The sequence below is a fragment of the Anolis carolinensis genome, chromosome 1 (genome assembly GCF_035594765.1).
Source record: "Anolis carolinensis isolate JA03-04 chromosome 1, rAnoCar3.1.pri, whole genome shotgun sequence".
Lineage (NCBI taxonomy): Eukaryota > Metazoa > Chordata > Lepidosauria > Squamata > Dactyloidae > Anolis > Anolis carolinensis.
The window spans coordinates 312,763,634-312,784,715 of NC_085841.1; the positions used below are offsets into that span (position 1 = coordinate 312,763,634).

General features: G+C 40.8%; 1 protein-coding gene across 2 annotated transcripts in view; it reads left to right on the forward strand.

Annotated features, from left to right (window-relative positions):
* The window catches only part of ltk (leukocyte receptor tyrosine kinase), a 149,229-nt gene that overhangs the window by 115,889 nt on the left and 12,258 nt on the right, over positions 1-21,082 (forward strand). For both annotated transcript variants that reach the window (XM_062968154.1, XM_008104363.3), the window contains exons 18-24: positions 473-625; positions 1,550-1,660; positions 3,370-3,556; positions 6,726-6,816; positions 10,498-10,562; positions 14,047-14,176; positions 19,789-19,886. In XM_062968154.1, coding sequence (XP_062824224.1) covers positions 473-625; positions 1,550-1,660; positions 3,370-3,556; positions 6,726-6,816; positions 10,498-10,562; positions 14,047-14,176; positions 19,789-19,886 — 835 coding nt within the window. The remainder of the gene's footprint in view (positions 1-472; positions 626-1,549; positions 1,661-3,369; positions 3,557-6,725; positions 6,817-10,497; positions 10,563-14,046; positions 14,177-19,788; positions 19,887-21,082) is intronic.

Genomic DNA, 21,082 nt, shown 5'->3' on the forward strand with positions numbered 1-21,082 from the left:
TGTGTTTCTTGTTCTCCAGTTAATTTCATTGGCTGTCCTCCAGTGTTTTGTTTTTTACTGTAATCCCAAAGCGTCACAAGACTCTTCGCTGTTGTTGTTGTTTTTAATAGTAAGGACAAGTTATGTCCTTTCTCTGACATACAAGGGCTGCCAAGCAAAGCTGCTTTGCAGTGACCACCGCAAAGTGTTTGTAACATGTGTAGTGTAATAAGTGAAGTGCCCGAATAATTATATGTACTCAGTTCTTCACAAATACCTATCAGTATCAATCCAGTGAGCATACTGATGATTTTGGTAGGAGGGAAGGGGGTGATAAGAGGATGGGAAGAAGGAACGGTTACCATTCAGTCATTTCTCTCCTTTCTTTTCCTTTTATGAGGAACATTTGTTCCTCATTAATAGATTTCAGCTGTGCCGTATATGTGAAGCGTAATTATAAACATCATTTTCTATTCATTTCTTTCTCCTGCAGTGATAGAGAGTCATGGGGAAGTGATCATTGAAGTCTATGTAAACTGCAACCATTGCCAATCGGGTCTCTGCAAACGAGCTCCTGACACCCATTTGCCGATCTGTATTTGTCAGGATGACACTGTCTTGGCCAGTGACAATATCTCATGCATAGGTAAAATGTGGAACATTCTCACAACATAAAATGTTTGTTTTATTGCTTCTTTCCAGACTTTACCAGTGACTATATTTACACTCCAAAATTGAATCATTAAATGATATTTATCTGTCCCTAGGCTGAATGTTTTGGTTTCATTTCACCTGCTGTTGTTTTGAGATTTTGGTGTTATTTGCGTGATGATATTCTGCCCAAGCTTTAGAGAGATAAAATAAAATTATATTTTGTGTCATGTATATTTTAGTTTAAATGGCTTTTTAGGGTCACAAAATTCCATAAGGAATTCCTGCCTCTGCTTCATGATCAATACATGAACTGAAACATCAGGAACTGATAGTGCCATTTATTTTATCATCCTATTTCTTTTCATAGTTGTTTATTTCACAGTTGTTGAAAACTCCAGAACACAAAGAGGTAATCTCTTTATGTGGCAGGTAGTCAGAATAGCTATTCCAAGGTAGTATGATTCTGATTATTATTATTATTATTAATAATAATAATAATAATAATAATAATAATAACAACAACAACACTTTATTTCTAGATCATCCTCTCTCCCAGTAGGGACTCAGGGCAATTTGTACACAGAAAAAAGGCAAACATTCAATGTCCAAAATAATACAAACACATCAAAAATCAAATTAATATACAATAATTACAGTAAACCTGTAGCCAAAGAATTTAAACAGTATATAATATAATCCAATAGACATGATAACACTAATGACATGATTTAACATTAAAACATATTCCCTATATGACAATTAACTGAATCTGAAAACAAGCACCAGGAAAAGTCTTCTCTAGTCTAGATAAAGTCAGGCTCTGATTAATTGTAGGCAGTGATAAATGTCAGAAACACCAGACAGGGGCTGTGTGTGTATGATGATATATATGTATTCATTTTAATGTTCTGAACAGAGCTTCGTGGGCCCATCTTGGAGGGACGTTTGCCTCTTCCTCTTCTCTTGGCTGTGATTGCTATTGTAGTGGTGCTTGGGATGGCTCTCACGTGTGGCACCCTATCATTTGGTAAGAAGCATTCACTCTGTTTCACACAACTACTGGTCTCATTTGTTCACATTTTGGGCTCATTTATCTCTTGTTAAAACTGTTGAGGAATAATATTGGATCCAAAAGTAAACTACGAAGCATTTGAATGATAACAGGCTGAATCCAGGCTCTTGTGTTTAGCAGAGCTCCCCTGAAGAAAGAGAGTGGTATATCTATTTTTGCTCTGCAACTCCTAAAAAAATCTGTTCCCTTGATTGGGGGATGCTCCAGACTAGGCATCTACGTTTTCTTTGATTTGGTTTTCACATTTATGAATTTAAAAAACAAAGTTATTTTTCCCACTGGGTAAAATTATGAAACTTTTTGTGCAGTTTCATTAAACGATCTGATCCCACACTGACCAAAATAGTCAGTATAGATGAGGCTTCTGTCTCGAAATGCTGCCTCCCAAACCCACCTTGCAAGCACTGCAGCCAGTGTTGCCATTTGCTGTAGCTGGACATTCCTGATGACACTCCAGCATTCACTACAGAAGCTTGTCACAGCATCTCCAACTAAAGAAAAATAATGCCATGTCCCTATCAAGTCCCTCTGCTTTTCAAGAACACAAGGGGGATTGTGCTGCTTACTAGGTCAATTGGTGGGGATTTTGGTCGGTATGTGGTCAGTACAAAAATCCAACCTCCAAAATGCCTTTCCAAAGTGAGTTATAATAATATCTGACTTAAGCCATTGTAACTCACCAACAGGATCCAGGTTTCCTCTAGAAATAAAATGGGCCCTTATATTTGTAGAGGGTCATTTCTGAATTGAGCCACTGCAATTGTAAGAGAATAGCATAGAAAGAACAAAGACCAATTTAATGTCATACAGAATCAGCATTGTTGTGGAGTTGATAAAAATAACAATAATTCTGACTGTATAGTGTTCTGAAAAAAATACTGAGCCATAGAATGTAAATTGAGGCTTACAAAAATAAATTCTAGAATGCATGGCTTAAAAATTAAAGAAGAATGGATAGAATATATTAGCTGAACAAATTCAGATATGCCAAGCCATTTGCAACTTATTAGTGTGAAGATGAACTTTGTGAAGTTCACAAAGTTCATTTGTAAAGTTATTTCTTGAGTATTGACTGAGCTCAAACTTCCAGTGAAGTGGGCTCTCACATTGTTCCTGTCCCTTATTAGAAAAGTCACTCAAAAAGATCTAGGTTAAAAAAGGGGAAATTTGGCATGTTTTAGCAATTTATAATAGAAAGAGACAAGATATCACATGTAGTAAAACAGCTAGGATAGAATATATATGTGGCAAAAAGTTGGAGCCAGGATTTGCATTCCATGGACAGAAGTGTTTTATTTGCAGTTGGTGCCTATGTATAAGCTTCAAAGCATTCCCCTCTCCCCATCTTTCTACCCACAATCATTGGGTTGTGCCCGTCCTATATCTAACTTCTTAAGCAGCTCTAAAGCTGCTTTGGAGGTTCAGCTGCATGTGCCTGAATCCAACCCAGTGTTTTGGCCATCCTCATAAAATGCAGAGTATGGATTAAAAGTCTTATATATATAGCCGGGAGTTCCCAGGAAATTCTTAAACCTGTTACTTTTGGATACCCCCTTCTTGTCTGGAAGGGCTTATTGTCCCTTTTTCTACATTGCCTAACTTGTCTTCTATTCTTTCCAGATATTGGTTATGCCCCTCCTTTATTTCTGTACTCTTTTTTTCAGTGTATCACCGTAAGAAGCAGCAGCTGGAAGGGGCCAGAGCCCGACTGCAAAGCCCAGAATATAATCTGAGCAAAATCCGGACTTCCACCATCATGACAGATTATAACCCCAACTACAGCTTTGCAGGGAAGGCAGCTACTCTCAGTGAACTTAAGGAGATCCCACGGAAGAATATCTCCCTGCTTCGGTAAGGATATGCATTCTTGACTGATTTAGGAGGCGGCAACATGGCAAAGAATGGCAACTTTATTTTGATTTTTGTGACTCTGAAGTCACTGTGGTGACCCAAACACCTAGATTTTTGCACTTATTCTGTAGCACATACTTTGATTAGAAACAAGCTATTATGTTATTGGACTCAGTTATGACCATACATTAAGACAATTCATTTAGTCTGAATACTTCTTTTCATGCCACATATTATTTAGGGATATCTCTGCAGAATTTGGCTGTGGTATCTTTTTTCTAGAGGTTAGAAGAAGGAGAATGTTAGGGACACACAAGTTATCTAGGAATGAAAATATCCATGCCAAGCATGGAAACCGTAACAATATAAGGACCGGGCAAGCCTCCTGGCATAAAAAAGTTAGCAAAGTAAGATGCAGAAAAGCCTAACTAAGGACATAATTCTGTCTACAGAATGCTGTTACTAAAAGGGCCCTCTCCCTGATTGCCATGATCTTACTTCTGACAATGAGAAGCCCTGGGGAGAGTCCATGAAAGAGGTTTTCAGGAGTAGAGACATTCCTTTAGGCTTGCTTGGCTATAAGAAGGAAGATTGTGAGCACAGAGAGGAACTAGAATTTGTACTCAATTATTGGCAGGATTGCTGTCTTTGGGGTAAGAGGTGAAAATCTACAGTAGTTAAATTGTTCTTTGCAACAACCACAATTAAAGGCTTGCTCTTTTAAAAGCTTACAAACTCATTTTCAAATGCAAAAGAGCATTTTGTATGAGGGTATCTGTGACCATGGCTGATCGAACTAGTGGTTGCAAGATCTGTGTTTCCTACTGATACTTTTCCAAATTTGAAGTGTTCCTTTGGAAAGCATGGTGTGATTTTTTATTTCTTCTCCTCTGGCTGTTGAAAAGGCCAATTATGGATCAGCGAGATCTGACAAAACTATTGTGCGTGAAATTTTCAGTGGGCGAGTTGCAAATGGCACATTGGTTCTAGATATGTCCCATGTTCCCAAGCCCCCTGGGCAAATGTTAACATTAAATTAAAATACTATTTTAAGAAAATAGTCTATTTTGAGCTAGTATAGCACTCATTTCTCTTGTCAACTCGTGTTCCCATGGCAAAAGTTCCTTAGATACATGATTGTCACTTTTTTGTTAGATATCCTGGAGCGGTTTATTTTAGCAAAAATGTCTTCACAAGTTAAATTGTAATGCTTCCCTTTCTTTCCTCCCACTGCTTTTCTTTCTCCACACTCTTCAACAGAATTAATGGTCTTTGATCTCACAATCTTTACCCACATTATATTGAGAGAGATCATCTCAGCATAGGAAGCAACTATATCAGTCACCTAACCCATATAGTTTGTTTTGTTAGGTTGTTGCTAGAATTCAGCCCATGGAAGTGGCTCCATAATTTTGCTGATTGGTACTACGTAGAAGCTGTCTCCATTTAGATAGAAAGTCATTCATCTGGATCGGTGTCTAATATAGTTAGTTATACTAGACCAGCATAAAACAGAAGTCCTCTGAAAAAGACTCTGTTTATTAGCATCTTTTACGCTCCCACCCTCTTAAAAACACTATTGTATGGAACTGGTTATTATACAAGCATTCAATAGTGCTTTTATGTGATATCCAGAAATAAAATTATTTAATTAGAAGAATATGATCCACTAATTATAGACCCATGGTAAACAGAATAGACCCTGAGGCAGCAAAACAAGACTGTTGTTGTGCCCCCAATGCCCTTGTTGGGGGGGCTGAAATGTCTCAGTGGACTATTGTGGCCCCATATCCTCGAAATGTGTTGTTGGCCATTTTGCCAGAAAGTTGGGTCTATTTTGAACACAATGAAATGCAAGGAAGAGCAGAGAAGAAGACAAAAAATGTGGCAGAATACCTCCCAGTGCTTGAGGTTCCTTGTGTCAATTTATGAACAAAATTATTACCTCTGCCCAATTTGGGGTCTGGGAGTAGCAATAACTAATAACCTAGTTTGGATCCCATCCCAGGAAACAGGTGGGGAATAGATCAAAAAATAAATAAGGTTTCAGCAAGCCTCTTAATTACCTGTCTGTGGCCTACACCACAGATAGGTTGCTTGGCCACATATGTGTCCTGGTTTTCATTTTTGTATGTTAGAGCAGTGGTTCTCAACCTGTGGGTCACCAGGTATTTTGGCCTACAACTCCCAGAACTCCTAACAGCTGGTAAACTGGCTGTGATTTCTGGGAGTTGAAGGCCAAAAACATGTGGGGACCCCAGGTTGAGAATCACAGTGTTAGAGGTTGTGCACTTAACTGTTTGCTTCAACAGCTGATGGTCATTTCGTAAAACAGTGGTTCTCAACCTGTGGGTCCCCAGATGTTTTGACCTTCAACTCCCAGAACTCCTAACAGCTGGTAAACTGGCTGTGATTTCTGGGAGTTGAAGGCCAAAAACATGTGGGGACCCCAGGTTGAGAATCACAGTGTTAGAGGTTGTGCACTTAACTGTTTGCTTCAACAGCTGATGGTCATTTCGTAAAACAGTGGTTCTCAACCTGTGGGTCCCCAGATGTTTTGACCTTCAACTCCCAGAACTCCTAACAGCTGGTAAACTGGCTGTGATTTCTGGAAGTTGAAGGCCAAAAACATGTGGGGACCCCAGGTTGAGAATCACAGTGTTAGAGGTTGTGCACTTAACTGTTTGCTTCAACAGCTGATGGTCATTCCGTAAAACAGTGGTTCTCAACCTGTGGGTCCCCAGATGTTTTGACCTTCAACCCCCAGAACTCCTAACAGCTGGTAAACTGGCTGTGATTTCTGGGAGTTGTAGGCCAAAACCCCTGAGGACCCACAGGTTGAGAATCACTGCCTTAAAAGAACCTAAAACAAATTTCGTATACATATGCACATGCTTATACACATATGGAAGTAAGTCCTGGAAACCAATAGTTTGGGAACTGGAACATAGGAGAGAGAATTCATAGTGTTGTATTGGGCTCCAAGTTTGTTTTTCAGGATGTTATTGCTAACAGTCATTGTCTGCAAACTTGTTTCCCAGTGTTTTACTTTTAACCAAACAGCCCAAAATACCTCAGAAGCTTCCTACAGAAGCTTCTGAATATGGTGCCTTGGAGACCAAAGCTGTACACAAATTTATGCGTGAATTCTGTCTCTTTGTTGCTTTAGGGCACTTGGACATGGAGCATTTGGTGAAGTTTACAAAGGAACAGTGGTAGGAATCACAGCAGATCATAGTCCGTTACAAGTGGCTATCAAGGTTAGTGTCTACATCTATTCAGAATTCTCTCTCTTGCATACAAATCAATACAAACAACAATCCAAGTCCCTGGTAAAGGGTAATAAAACCAGGAACATTTTAAAACACATAAGAAGAAGAAAAACAAATACAAGTAAAAATAATAGATAGAAAACAAAGCGAAACTGATTTTATTTATGGTGTGATAAGCCCGGTGCAGACAGAACAGGCTTCAAAAAGACAATGAAAACAACCCCATACAAAATTGTTTATGGATGACATTCTACACCCAGGATAGCCACCTACTTCAATTTGAAAATAGAGAAAATAACAAGCAGGCCCTCATTTAAATATCTTAGCTGATTAAGAAAAAGTGCTCAAAGGATCATCAAAGTGACTTCAGTTCAAAACACACACAGCAGTACTGAAGAGGGCCACCAAAGAGGGATTTGCAGCTTACACTCATGTTTTTTCATTCCCACATTTTTCAGGAAACTTATATTGTGGAATGGAAAATTCTGGAAAGACCTTCAACACAAAGCTTGGAAAGTTACTTTTTAAAAATCAATTCATTTTCGCACACATATACCCTGCTGAAAGTTGTTAGCTTTGTGAAGAAAACAATTAGCATTAAGCTGTTTACTGTCTTTCTCATTATTTTTAGGACAAACCTAAATTAGATTGAAGAATATAGTTTCATTAATAAACGCAATTTTTTCCAAGAAAAAAATCTAAAATGCCATTTAGAAGCTTTTTTTTGTTATTTATTAGTCCAGTCGCTTCCGACTCCTTGTGACCTCATGCCAGAGCCCTGAGTCAGTTGTTGCCACCCCCAGCTCCTTCAAGGTCAAGCCAGTCACTTCAAGGATACCATCTATCCATCTTGCCCTTGGTCGGCCTCTCTTCCTTTTTCCTTCCTTTTCCCCCAGCATCATTCTCTTCTCTACACTTTCCTGACTTTTCATTATGTAGCCAAAGTACTTCATCTTTGCCTCTAATATCCTTCCCTCCAGTGAGCAGTCGGGCATTACTTCCTGGAGTATGGCCTGGTTGGATCTTCTTGCGGTCCAAGGCACTCTCAGAATTTTCCTCTAACACCAAGGTTCAAATGCGTCTATCTTCCTTCTCTCAGCCTTCCTTATGGTCCAGCTCTTGGATCCATAGGTTACTATGAGGAATACCATTGCTTTAACTATGCAGGCCTTCATTGCCATACTTTTCACTATTTTATCAAGTTTGGTCATTGCTCTCCTCCCAAGAATTAAACGTCTTCTGATCCTGACTGCAGTCTGCATCCGCAGTAATCTTTGCACTTAGAAATACAAAGTCTGTCACTGCCTTCACGTTTTCTCCCTCTATTTGCAAGTTATCAATCAGTCTGGTTGCCATAATCTTGGAGTTTTTTAAATGTTTAACTGCAACCCAGCTTTTGGACTTTCTTCTTTCACCTTGATTATAAGGCTCCTCAGCTCCTCCTCACTTCCAGCCATCAAAGTGGTATCATCTGCATATCTAAGGTTGTTAATGTTTCTTCCAGCAATTTTAACTCCAGCCTTGGATTCATCAAACCACGCACATCGCATGATGTGTTCTGCATACGAGTTGAACAGGTAGGGTGAAAGTATACAGCCCTGCCATACTCCTTTCCCAATCTCGAACCAGTCTGTTGCTCCATAGTCTGTTCTTACAGTTGCTACTTGGTCATTATACAGGTTCCTTAGGAGACAGACAAGGTGACTTGGTATCCCCATATCACCAAGAACTTGCCACAATTTATTATGATCCACACAATCAAAGGTTTTAGACCAGTCAATAAAACAAAAAGAGATGTTTTTCTGAAACTCCCTACCTTCTTCCATTATCCAGCAGATATTGGCAGTTTGGTCTCTCGTTCCTCTGTCTTTTCTAAACCCGGCTTGTATATCTGGCAACTCTCGCTCCATGTATTGCTGGAGTCTACCTTGCAGGATCTTGAGCATTACCTTACTGGCATGTGAAATAAGTGCTGCTGTATGAAAGTTTGAGCCTACTTTAGTGTTTTCTTTTTTTAGTATGGGGATATAAGTTGATTTTTTCCAATCTGATGGCCATTCTTGTGTTTTCCATATTTGCTGGCATATGACATGCATCACCTTGACAGCATCCTCTTTCAAGATTTTAAACAGTTCAGCTGGGATCCTGTCGTTTCCTGCTGCCTTGTTATTATGACCCATTCAACCTCATTCCTTAGGATATCTGGTTCTAATTCACTCACCACACCATCAAAGCTATCCTCGATACTATTATCTTTCCTATACAGATCTTGTGTATAGTCTCGCCATCTTCTCTTGATCTCTTCAGCTTTTGTTAGGTCCTTGCCCTCTTTGCATTTAGAAGTAACTCGCCAGATATTAAGATCTATTACTTATTATCTGCATCCTTCTTTTTAGGTGATTCCTAGTTGTTATTCAAAGATTACTTCATCACACCATTTTTGACTTAAAAATAGTGCACTGCTAGTAACTCCATTACATGTAATCTCTTGCTTTCAAGGTCTGCTTTCATCTGGCCTTATGATATGTGGAATGACTTTTACTACTAAGTATCAGGAGGATTGGCATCAATCCCTCCAGATCTCTGGCAGAAAATAACCAATGGCAGCTGGTGTCTCTAGTGTGATTGGAGAGGTTAATCTGCTCTATGTTTTAGTCTAAACTTTAAAGGAGCTACACAAAATGCTAAGCTTCATAAGTAGGGTGGGAAGTACTTTACTTTTCCTTTAAAGCAGTGATTGTCAACCTGTGGGTCCCCAAATGTTTTGGCCTTCAACTCCCAAAAATCCTAACAGTTGGTAAACTGGCTGGGATTTCTGGGAGTTGTAGGCTAAAACACCTGGGGACCATAGGTTGAGAACCACTGCTTTAAAGTTTAGACTAAATTCAAATTCACTTTCCCTACTTGACCTCAGAGCGAGCAGCTCCCATTGGAAAGACAACTGTGCATGTCTAGGGACACCAAGAAGCCTTTTTCCTTCAGATAAGGATATTCTCGGGGGAAGGATTTGCCCAAAGAGTGCCAGGCTTTCTGTTACTGACAAATTATCTACTTGTGAATGAAATGAGAAATTGGCAAGAGAAGAGGGGTGGGAAACCCACTGAGCTTTGTGAGCAGTACACTCACATGAGAGGTCAGCCAGTTCCTGGGCTATAGACTAAACTAGCAGAATATTTCTTTTCCTTTTCTTTGGTTCTAATCAGCTTGTAGCTAGTCTTTGTGTGGGTGAGCATCAATTTTCTCTGAAAACCCACTTGAAAATATATATATTCTACCCCACCTGCTGTCTCTCTCTTCCTCCTTCCCAGCAATCATTCCCACTCAGAAAATCCACAGAACATTCACCTGAAATACAGCCCTCTTTGAATAGGAAGAGAGGTTTTTGCAGATAATAAGGCTCTATGTAATGCCTATAGTGTCAGATACTTCAAAATTATGATTGTTTTATTTTTAAGGGTTTGGTTTTTTATACCACATTTTTGTTGTATTTGAATTTCCTAATCTGCCTTGGAGCCATTTTTAGGCTTCATTTTTCAATAACGTGGGAGAGCAGGTCAAAACACTCCCAAAGAGATGTTATAATAAAAAATTAGTCCATCTTTTTATCAACTCACAGTTATTCTGAATTCTTTTGTCCCGGATTTAGGTTTTTCTTTTCCCTCTTAACAGACATTGCCTGAAATATGTTCTGAGCAGGACGAGATGGATTTCCTAATGGAAGCACTGATAATCAGGTGTGTTTCATTTGTTTTGTTTTTTTCATTGGGAGGATACTATGAACCCATGGCTGGACTGTTCCTATTAGTCATGCTATTACAGTATTAAGTTGCAAATGTGAAGACAGTGGGAGCATGAGCACTGCAAAATTAATGCACTTTAACTGCCATGGCTCAATACTATGGAATCCTGGGATTTCTGGCACTAAGCCATGGCACTTAGAGTGATGTCAAACTGAATAATTTCATACATCCATGAAGGTTACCAGTCTGTATTGTTATAATAATAATAATAATAATAATAATAATAATAATAATAATAATAATAATTTTATTTTTATACCCCGCCCCATCTCCCCAAGGGGACTCGGGGTGGCTTACATGGGGACAAGCCCAGGCAACAAACAATATAAAACTCAGGAATAAAAAACAAATCATAAACAAATAAAATCACATATACCAATAAACAATAAACACACTTTGATAAAAACCTGGATTGGCTCCTAAAAAGGGTAGTGGGCCAGAAAAGTGCAAATAGTTTTATACAGTACAGAACAGGAAAGAGGTAGGTACCAGGGACTATTATCCCATTAAGGTGCTGGAGGAGGTATACACCCAAAGACTATATACGGCAAGGAGTAAAAATGCTATAAAAATAGAATGGACAAACAGGGCAATCTCAAACTAAGGAAATCAGTCGCCAAAAGCCTGTTGGAAGAGCCAAGTTTTCAGGCTCTTCCGAAAAATAAGGAGGGTAGGGGTGTATTGTTTCACTATGCAAGCTGTGAGGGGTGGGGATGTTATGACTCCAACCTTGCCTTTGGTCACAGCCAGTTGTTCACAATGGAATTTAGATAATAGGCAAAAGAGAATCTATATTTCTAATACAGGCTGAGTATCTTTTTTCTGGGATTCCAAAATATTTCAAAATCTGAAATTGTCCACGTGGTTTGCCGAGATATTACCACCTTTGCTTTCAGTATACACAAACTTTATTTTGTGCACAACATTATTGAAAATATTGTGTATAAAATATTTCAGGATATGTGCATAAGGTATATATGAAACATAAATAAATTTTGCATTTAGACTTGGGTCCCACTTGCAGTATGGACCTCTTCACACTGGCCACTGGAATCGCTATTTATCATGGCGAATCCGGCGGCTGCTGTCCATAGGCATGGGGAACCCATCACCTCGCATTGCCCAGCTTACCGGCAGGGCGATCTCAAGAGGGGAAGTGTCAACCATCTGGCTTCCCCCATTGGTCCAAGGCAACACAGGAAGCCTCCCATGTAATGGGAGCTGGTGCGCTCCGTGCTTAAAGGAGCGGCAAAGTGGAGTATGCCGCAGATTCTTCCCCCATCTGATGAGGTCGTATATCTAATTATGTGCATATACAAAAACAAGTATTACAAAACAAGTAAGCATTTTGGATATGGATACTGAACCTGTAATATGAAATCTAATTCCCAAATCTGTACTATAAATACGCTCAACTGAGGACAGGACTATGGGGAATTCTCCTTTGTTTTCTCCTTTGCCTACAAAAATGCCAGCCTTGTAAAGTTTCGTGTAAATTTTGTACATCCAACTATCAAGTAACTATGCGGTTATACTTGATTTATGGCTAGGCTGATCAACACTAATTGCTCATGTTTGAAATAAAAACACTTCTGGAGACATTTGTGGGAGGTTGCATCCTCCCACCTTCCAGCTCAGACCAGCTGCTGGGACCAAACAGATGACAACTGTCTGCCCTCATAAGCTGATGAAGCTTGGAGTGACAGTCACAGGCAAAAGAGGTTTCACTTTACACTGTTTTTTTTAAATCTGCCCTGCAGATACCTTTAAATATGTTTGAGTTATTAGCTCCTCCCACTCACAAATGAACCATAAGAAAGTTTGACTGTTATCGAGGTTTTGCTCTTTGTATTTGTCATCTACATACCATAAAAGTGTAGGTCATGTGGAAAACACAATTGAGCGAAATTATTTTGACTTTTGACCTTATCACACATGAAAAAATAAGTGTCCTAGGATGCTTCAGCCCCAGTGCACTCATGGAGCCCCATGTTGTCCACCAGGCGATGTTAAAACGTGTGGCGACGCTTCCTCATGTGTGATGGGGAAGCATCAGGTGTCAGCCAGGATTGCCCCACTACCACCCCAAATTGCCACAAAGGCTTGCGAATCATAACACTGGACCTCATCCATATGATGAGGTCCTTAGAGTGAACAGTAATATAGTAGAAGTGTCTGTAGTTATTTCTCTAAGGCAGATTGTGCCAACCTTTTTCACTGGTGACCACAAATGTCCTTGTCAAAACCAAGACTGAGACAGTGAGTTGTTCCCTGCCACAAGACTTCTTCCCTTCTATCTTTTCTTCTCTCTGTTTTTTCTTCTTTGCTACTCAATTCTTGCTGTCTTTCCATCTGGTAATATTTGATCATGTCTTATCTCACTGTCTTCTTAACGCTTTATCTGCCTTCCAATTCTTGAGGGGCTGTCACATAAAGGATGGAGCAAATGTAATATCTGCTGCTTCAGAGAGTAGCATGTGGAGGGAATTTCCACAATAGTTGGAGGCTCCCATGGCTCTCCAGAAATCAAAAGTTGCTGATTTATTTTTTTAAATGCCCCCAAATATTCCTGAATGCCATCTAGGGTCTCTTGGGGCCATCCATACCATGTTTTGAGGGACACGGGGCCAACTCATGCCTAGGAGAGGCCATTTTTGAAACAGGAAGTGAATGGGAAGTGACGTCTGCTCACTAAGAACACTCCTGGGCAAAACATTAAGTTGGAAGTATTTTGATGTGGTGAATATACTGACACCATCTTAAAGATTAACACATTAATTGTAGTATGTACTATTGTGGACAAGGGTCTGTTAGCTGTGCCCACACAAAAGCTTATTGCATAAGAGACTTGTTAAAATGTAAATGTTACAAAATTATTCTCACTTCTGTAGTGACAGATTTCAGTGATGATTTCTTGGGAAGTTCAAGTAACATCATGAGCTCCCCATTCAGTGACATGCTGTATCTGGAGTTAAGTAACTCCCTACATGTTTTCTTTTCTTCTTTGTTTAAATAACTATTTAGCAATTTAACTCATAGGTTAAATTGTGCCCTTGAGGAATCTGTTTCTCCTCCCAGTTCCTAGTTAAGAAGCAAGACAGGTCTCCAAAAGGATGTTATTGGCCATGGCTTTAGGATTCATCAGCAACCTGCTGAGAGAGTGGCAATGAGGGCCTAGCACACTCAAACCACCCACTTAAATTAATGGCTCAGAAATAAGTTGAAGGGATACAACAACAAGGGGAGTTTGGATCCATTTACAGTAGCAACTCTGATGTCTAAAAGCTCTAGACTTGGCTCATATTACAAGACGATGTGACTTAATTAAGCAGATGAAGTCACCAGTCTTGGCCAGTATCTAACGCTGATTCTGATTTTGCCTTCTCTACCATGCCACCATGTAATGTACAACCTCCAGCAAGTTCAATCACCAGAATATTGTACAATGTATTGGAGTAAGCCTCCAGACCTTGCCTCGCTTCATTCTTTTGGAGCTTATGACTGGTGGAGATATGAAAAGCTTCCTTCGGCAGAACCGGCCTCGGGTGGTGAGTCAACCCTTGTTTCCATCCGCTTCCCTGTTCTGATGTCTACTAACATGTTGACAAGGGGTTTATTGTTATGCTGATTAATTTCACATGAAGGAACCTGTATAATGTAGTTATTCATTATTTTAATAAGCAAAGAGAGGATTATAATATATGAAGGGAGGATTATAAGAAAAAAGAGACAAAGTATAGATGATTGATATTTATAATACTAGACTCAAGTCCTGTTGGACAACTAACATATAGACTGGAGTACTATTGGGGCATTACATTGGTTTAACGTCTGATTATTCTTTACACACCTGTATAAGGAGGTATGCCTTTACGGAAGTTATTCTCTATTCATCCATAGCAAAATAAGCAGCTTAAAGGCAGTTCAGCTTGGGGACACAATGCTACGTTCCTCCCTATGGCACCAGGTGAATTCCTTCCTTTAGGTGCACATGATGCTTCCCTGGTGTTACACAAGATCTCAGCCAGTTTAAACGATAAGCAATGCATTTAATTAAATTAAACTAAATGATAAGTAACCACCAAGTAAATATACTACATGCTTTTCCATTGATAGAAGACTTTTGTGAATCTAAATCACTACTTTCTGTCTTCAAAACATGGAGAATGACTCACAATTAAATTATCACACCAGTTATAATTTCAGTGCTTAGAGTATGAATGTGAACTAGATAAGAGCGAGAGGAGGCTAGAACACAGTCCTACTTGATTGTGGCCATTGGGGAGGGGGGAAAAACCATCAAATGCAGGATAGCACAAGGAAACAAACCAAATGAGGGATTCTCATGCTCCAGTGGGTTGTTTGTTCATGATACATTATGTTATTGATGGTACAAATGACACATGCATTTATTCAATTTATTCAGCCTCAGTTCCCAAATTTCCAAATGACCTTAGTTGCTCTGGAGGAAAGTCAGGGATATGCTACCCTGTTGAACTTCCTGGCTCCCTCAATGGTGTTTGATACTGTTAATCATGGTATCTTATTCGACCAGCTCCATATGATGGGAGCAGAAGGCACTTTTTACAGTGATTCCATTCCTATCTAGGTCCAGAGAGTAGCACTGGAGAATTCCTGTTCAGCTCCCTGGCTATAAAGCTGAGGGGTGCCACATGGCACCATTTTATCCACATGATCTTCACTATCTACATGAAGTCACTGGGTGAGGTTGTAAAGTTCCCGGTTCATGATAGTGGTTAAACCATCAACATTCCACTTTAGCATTTTCAAGTCTGGAAATTTAAGGACAATTCTATGGGAATTGATCCGGATTTTAAAGTACTTTTTAGTCTATAATGTACATTCATAGATGTATGAAAATATACTGCCCCCTTAGGGTGAAACATGGACATACAAATGTCTGGATGCATAGCTTTGGTACATTTCGTTATATTGCATGTTAAGGCATCATTTATATCATAACATCACATGATGTTATTGTCAAGATGTCAACTTTAATAGGAACTTTAATAAGATTTGAAACTTGATCTCTCTAATTACCTCTAAAAGAGGTTTTTGTTTAATTTTGTTTTGTTTTGTGGATGACCAATGCTAATAATGTTGTTGACGTTGCCACTACTTTCTACATTTAATATTCCCCTATCTGACTTTCTCATCATCTGTCCCCATCCCGCAGCCATGTTTTTAATAATAATAATAATAATAAAACTTTATTTATACCCCGCCACCATCTCCCCAACGGGGACTCGGGGCGGCTCACATGGGGCCATGCCCAAGACAATACAATAGACAAAATATAAAAACAACATATCAGAATGCAATTAAACAATGCAACAATAACACTACACAATACAGAACAAAAAAGCAGAACGTAGCATAACATAACAAGGGCGGGCCGCATGGACACAAGGTTAAAAACTCGGGGTAAGAAGAGATAAGAATAAAACCATGGGAACAGGGTCTACAGAATACATGTTGGGGAGAGAAACACAGGAGGTATATACAATTACTCTCCGAAAGCACACCGGAAGAGCCATGTTTTTAAAACTTTCCTAAAGGCTAAAAGAGTGGGGGCTAGCCTGATCTCAATGGGCAGTGAGTTCCACAAACGGGGGGCCACAGCAGAAAAGGCCCTCTCCCTTGTTCCCACAAGGCGGGCCTGTGATAAAGGCAGTGGAGACAGGAGGGCCTCCCCAGATGAACGAAGGGCTCGGGCAGGTTTATAGTAGGAGATGCGGTCACGAAGGTAGGCGGGTCCCAAACCGTTTAGGGCTTTATAAATGATGGTCTGCACCTTGAATTGGGACCGGAAAATGAACGGCAGCCAGTGGAGCTCCTTAAACAAGGGAGTAGATCTCTCCCTGAAACTCGCTCCCGTTATTAATCTGGCCGCCGAGCGTTGGACTAGTTGTAATTTCCGGGCCGTCTTCAAGGGAAGCCCCACGTAGAGTGCATTACAGTAGTCCAGTCTAGAGGTAACTAAGGCGTGCACCACCGTGGTCAAGTCAGACTTCACGAGGTATGGTCGCAGTTGGCGCACAAGTTTGAGTTGTGCAAAAGCCCTCCCGGCCACCGCCGACACCTGAGCCTCAAGCGTCAACGCTGAATCCAGGAGGACCCCCAAACTGCGGACCTGTGATTTCAGGGGGAGTGCAACCCCGTCCAGCACAGGTTGCCACCCAATACCCCGATCCGACGAGCGACTGACCAGGAGGGCCTCTGTCTTGTCGGGATTGATCCTCAGCTTGTTCCTCCTCATCCAGTCCGCCACAGCGGCCAGGCACTGGTTCAGCATCCGAGGGGCTTCCTTGGAGTCAGATGGGAACGAGTAGTGGATTTGCGTGTCATCTGCGTAGAGATGGCAACGCCCTCCAAAACTCCGGATGACCTCTCCCAGCGGTTTCATGTAGATGTTGAAAAGCATGGGGGAAAGAATAGACCCTTGCGGGACCCCACAGGTCAAAGGCCAGGGGTCCGAGCAGGTGTCCCCCAGCTTCACCATCTGGGAACGGCCCTCCAGGAAGGACCGGAGCCACTGCAAAACAGTGCCACCAAGCCCCATCCCAGACAGCCGTCCCAGAAGGATACCATGGTCGATGGTATCGAAAGCCGCTGAGATGTCCAGGAGAACCAGCAGGGTCACACTCCCCCTGTCCAGTTCCCTGCGGAGGTCATCCACCAAGGCGACCAAAGCCGTCTCGGTACTGTGCCCAGGCCTGAAGCCAGACTGCGAGCGGTCCAGAAAATCAGTGTCATCGAGGAACCCCTGGAGCTGCGTGGCAACCACCCGCTCCAGAACCTTGCCCAAAAATGGGAGGTTGGAAATTGGTCTGTAGTTGTTACATACGGATGGGTCTAACGAGGACTTTTTAAGTAGCGGTTTTACTACCGCCTGCTTAAAGCAGGATGGAACTGACCCCTGGCACAAAGAGGCATTAATTATAGTCACAAACCAATCCAACAGCCCCTCTTTGGCCAGCTTAACCAGCCAAGAGGGACAAGGATCCAGAGCGCAAGTGGTCGCCCTCACAAACCCAAGAATCCCCTCCACGTCATCAGGAAGAACAAGCCGGAAAGAATCCCACAAGATCGAACAGACAGCTACCTCGGTTACCTCCGCTGGAACTACAATTAAACTGGAGTCCAAGTCACGGCGTATCTGAGCAACTTTGCCTGCAAAATGGTGCGCGAAATCGCTGCACCTGGCTGCCAAGTCATCGGGGAGCCCCTGGGCCTCAGGAGGCCGCAGAAACTCTCCCACAACTCGGAACAGCTCAGTTGGCCTATTGGCCGCAGACGCTATGCGAGCAGTCATGAAAGCTTTCCTGGCTGCTCGCAGAGCCACGGAGTAAGCCTTAATAGCGGCTTTAGCCCGTGCTTGGTCTGACACGTCCTGAGATTTCCTCCAGATGCACTCTAATCCCCTCCTCGTACGCTTCATCACAGCCAGCTCCTCAGTGAACCAAGGGGTCGACGTGGCTCTGGGACGTGTTTTTGGGACTCTTCAGCCAAAATACAATTGTATTTTGCAAAAAAAAAAAAAGCATATGAATGCCAGTAGGTTCTCTGGTCTGATGAAATATTTTTAAAACATTATATCCACCGATATTCTACAACAGCTACGTTTATGAGTGACTAATTAACATCTCCTGGCCTGATCTCCCTCCACCCCCATCCACCTTAACAGTTAGCAGTCAGATTGGACAAAGAAGGTTTGATGATCAAGAAGCCAGGAGAAGAATGGTTCTGAACCCCTTCTGCCAATGATCAAGGTTGTTATGAAGCACTGGCTTTTAAACAGAAGCTGGATGACCATCTGTCAGGAGTGTTTTAACTGTGCCTTCCCCGCATGGCAGAGGGTTGGACTGAATGGTCCATGTGCTCTCTGCCAACTCAGATTCTGTGATTCAATGGTCCTGCTCCTGATGGCTCACTGGTGCCTCAATTGGCATCTCAACAGACCTCCTTTGCCCAATATGGCTGTAAAAATGTGGTGGAAGGAGGCATTTACATAATCTTTCTGTAAAACTGTATAGTATTATTGAATAAAGGCAGTGATTGATCCCTAACTCTAGGTTATCAGTCTGCAAGTGTGCATACTAAGTATTCTGAAATCTTTTGAGAGCCCATTCCATTGATTCTAAAATGCCATCCTTATTTTCAAAAAAAATTATCAACATCGTTCTTTCAGTTGTTTTACTATTATACCTTTAAACTGATTTTTGAAAACCCAGCTCAGTCTTAGAAAGTAATAAATTTTACTTAGTATGGCAAGTTTGCACTTTCTGTACAGAATGCCTTTTGGTTTACGTTGGTAACTGTTTGGCACAATGAAACAACCACTTCAAACAAGTTGCTTTTAATTCGTTCTTATAATCTTACTGGCATTATATAGCCTGACATTGCCCAAGTGGGCCTTCTACCTTCCCTCAGAGGCTGCTGCCTCCCAAAAAACACAGAAATTGAGTGGAAGTGCTATTGTCCACTTCCCCTAGAGCAGGCCTGCACAACCTGTGACCCTCCAGTGTTTGGAACTCCAACTCCCAGAATCCCTAGTCCGCTTCTCCAATAGTCAGGAATTCTGGGATCTGGAGTCCAAAACACCTGGAGGGCCTGCCCTAGAGTGTTTCCCTGCTGATGCTCCATTCCTCTTCCATTTGTCATCTTCCCCTCTCAGGTAGTCTTTCTATCCCTATACTGCCCTTTGCTGGTTGCATCCAAACATTGCAACATGAGGCTCATGTTGCAATGGTATGTGATAAAAGGGGTGTTTTTAGTTTCAATTTCACCAGTATTTTAGCTTGGATAATGAAAGTTGTGTGTACTAAGTTTGGTCCATATCCATCAAGCCATGTAGGAGCTTTTAAGGTACAATCATACATATGTACTTACATGTTTTCACAGAAGCTAGCAGATTGATTTGAGGATGGGAAAATGGGGATCTTGGCCTTGGAAGACAAATCTTTATGGTGACCTCCTATAGACAATTGTCCCCTTTGCTCTTTTACTGCCTGCTCATGTTTCTTTACTTTTCTCTTGTTTTTGCCCATTTTACAAATTTGTTAAGTTTGGGTTTTTCCCTCATTCTTCCGGGCTTAATGTTCTTTGTTTTCTTCTTTCTTATTGGCATCTCATGCAGAATCAGCCATCTACTTTGACAATGCAGGACTTGCTTGACATAGCAAGGGACATCGCTTGTGGTTGCAAGTATCTTGAGGAGAATCATTTCATCCATAGGTAAAAAAACAAAAAAACAAAAAAAAACCCACCTCCATATAACATTCCTTTGGGAGATTTTTCAGCTGCAGAAAATCATAGATGAATGACACCTAAATGGTTTATATTTCCAAAGGCAGGTTTGAATTGTTCCATCTTTAAAGAGAAACTCATTTTGATTTTGATTTTGCTGCAACTATGGGAATTGAAGGCTTATGTTCTTATAATAAACATTTTCTAAATAAATTAAGTCATCTTGACCATGTTCTGGTGTTGCTTGTTCTAGTTTTGATATTTGAAAGGTATGGGGGGCATACAACAGAATGGCTAACTGCTGGCTGAACTGAAGATTGGGTTGCTGACCTGAAGGTTGGCAGTTCGAATCCGTGAGATGGGGTGAGCTTCCATCTGTCAGCACTAACTTGCAGGGACATGAGAAAAGCAGGATGGTAACACATCCGGGTGTTCCCTGTAGATGGCCAATTTTCTCACACCAGAAGCGACTTGCAGTATGTTCTCAAGTCGCTTCTGATACAATAAAAAATGTAACAGAATAAAGCAATGATATAAACATCTGATCTGGAAAGAGACTGCTTAGGAACTGTAGATTTATATCTGAAGTTCTTCTCCTTGTCCACTGGATGGTAGTGTTGCGCCATAAGACAGAACAAACATTTCTTTTTTCTATTGCTTGTAGCCATAGATGAAGACGTAAAAACGTGTTAGGTCTTTTTTCTTTTTCAAATTTCTAAAAGTCCTATCAGAATTCTATCCAAGTTCCGAATCATATTAATATAGTCTTTCCCTAGCGTATATATTTTGTAGACTCCCCCTGCGTGTTTAATTACTTGCCTTTGGGGGTGTACAATTGAAAAGGAAGGGGGGGGGAACTATGCATTACTATTTCTTGCACAATTTCATCTATAGACATGCAGACCATAAACTGGAAAAACTAATTTTTAAAATCTTGATTTAGGCCAAAAAAAATATTTACCCTTATATAAATAACAACATATTTAAAACAACACAAATAATTATTTGTATTGTTTTAAATAAGTTGTTAATTCTTGTGTCCCAATATTGAAGGAAAGGTGAGACATAAATCAATACGACTACTATTATTATTGGTGTTGTTTGATCTCGTCTAAAGTAAACCTATCCAATCAGCTGTTTAATGGTGAATCAATGCATGGGGCAACTAGTGCGAGGCCCAGGGG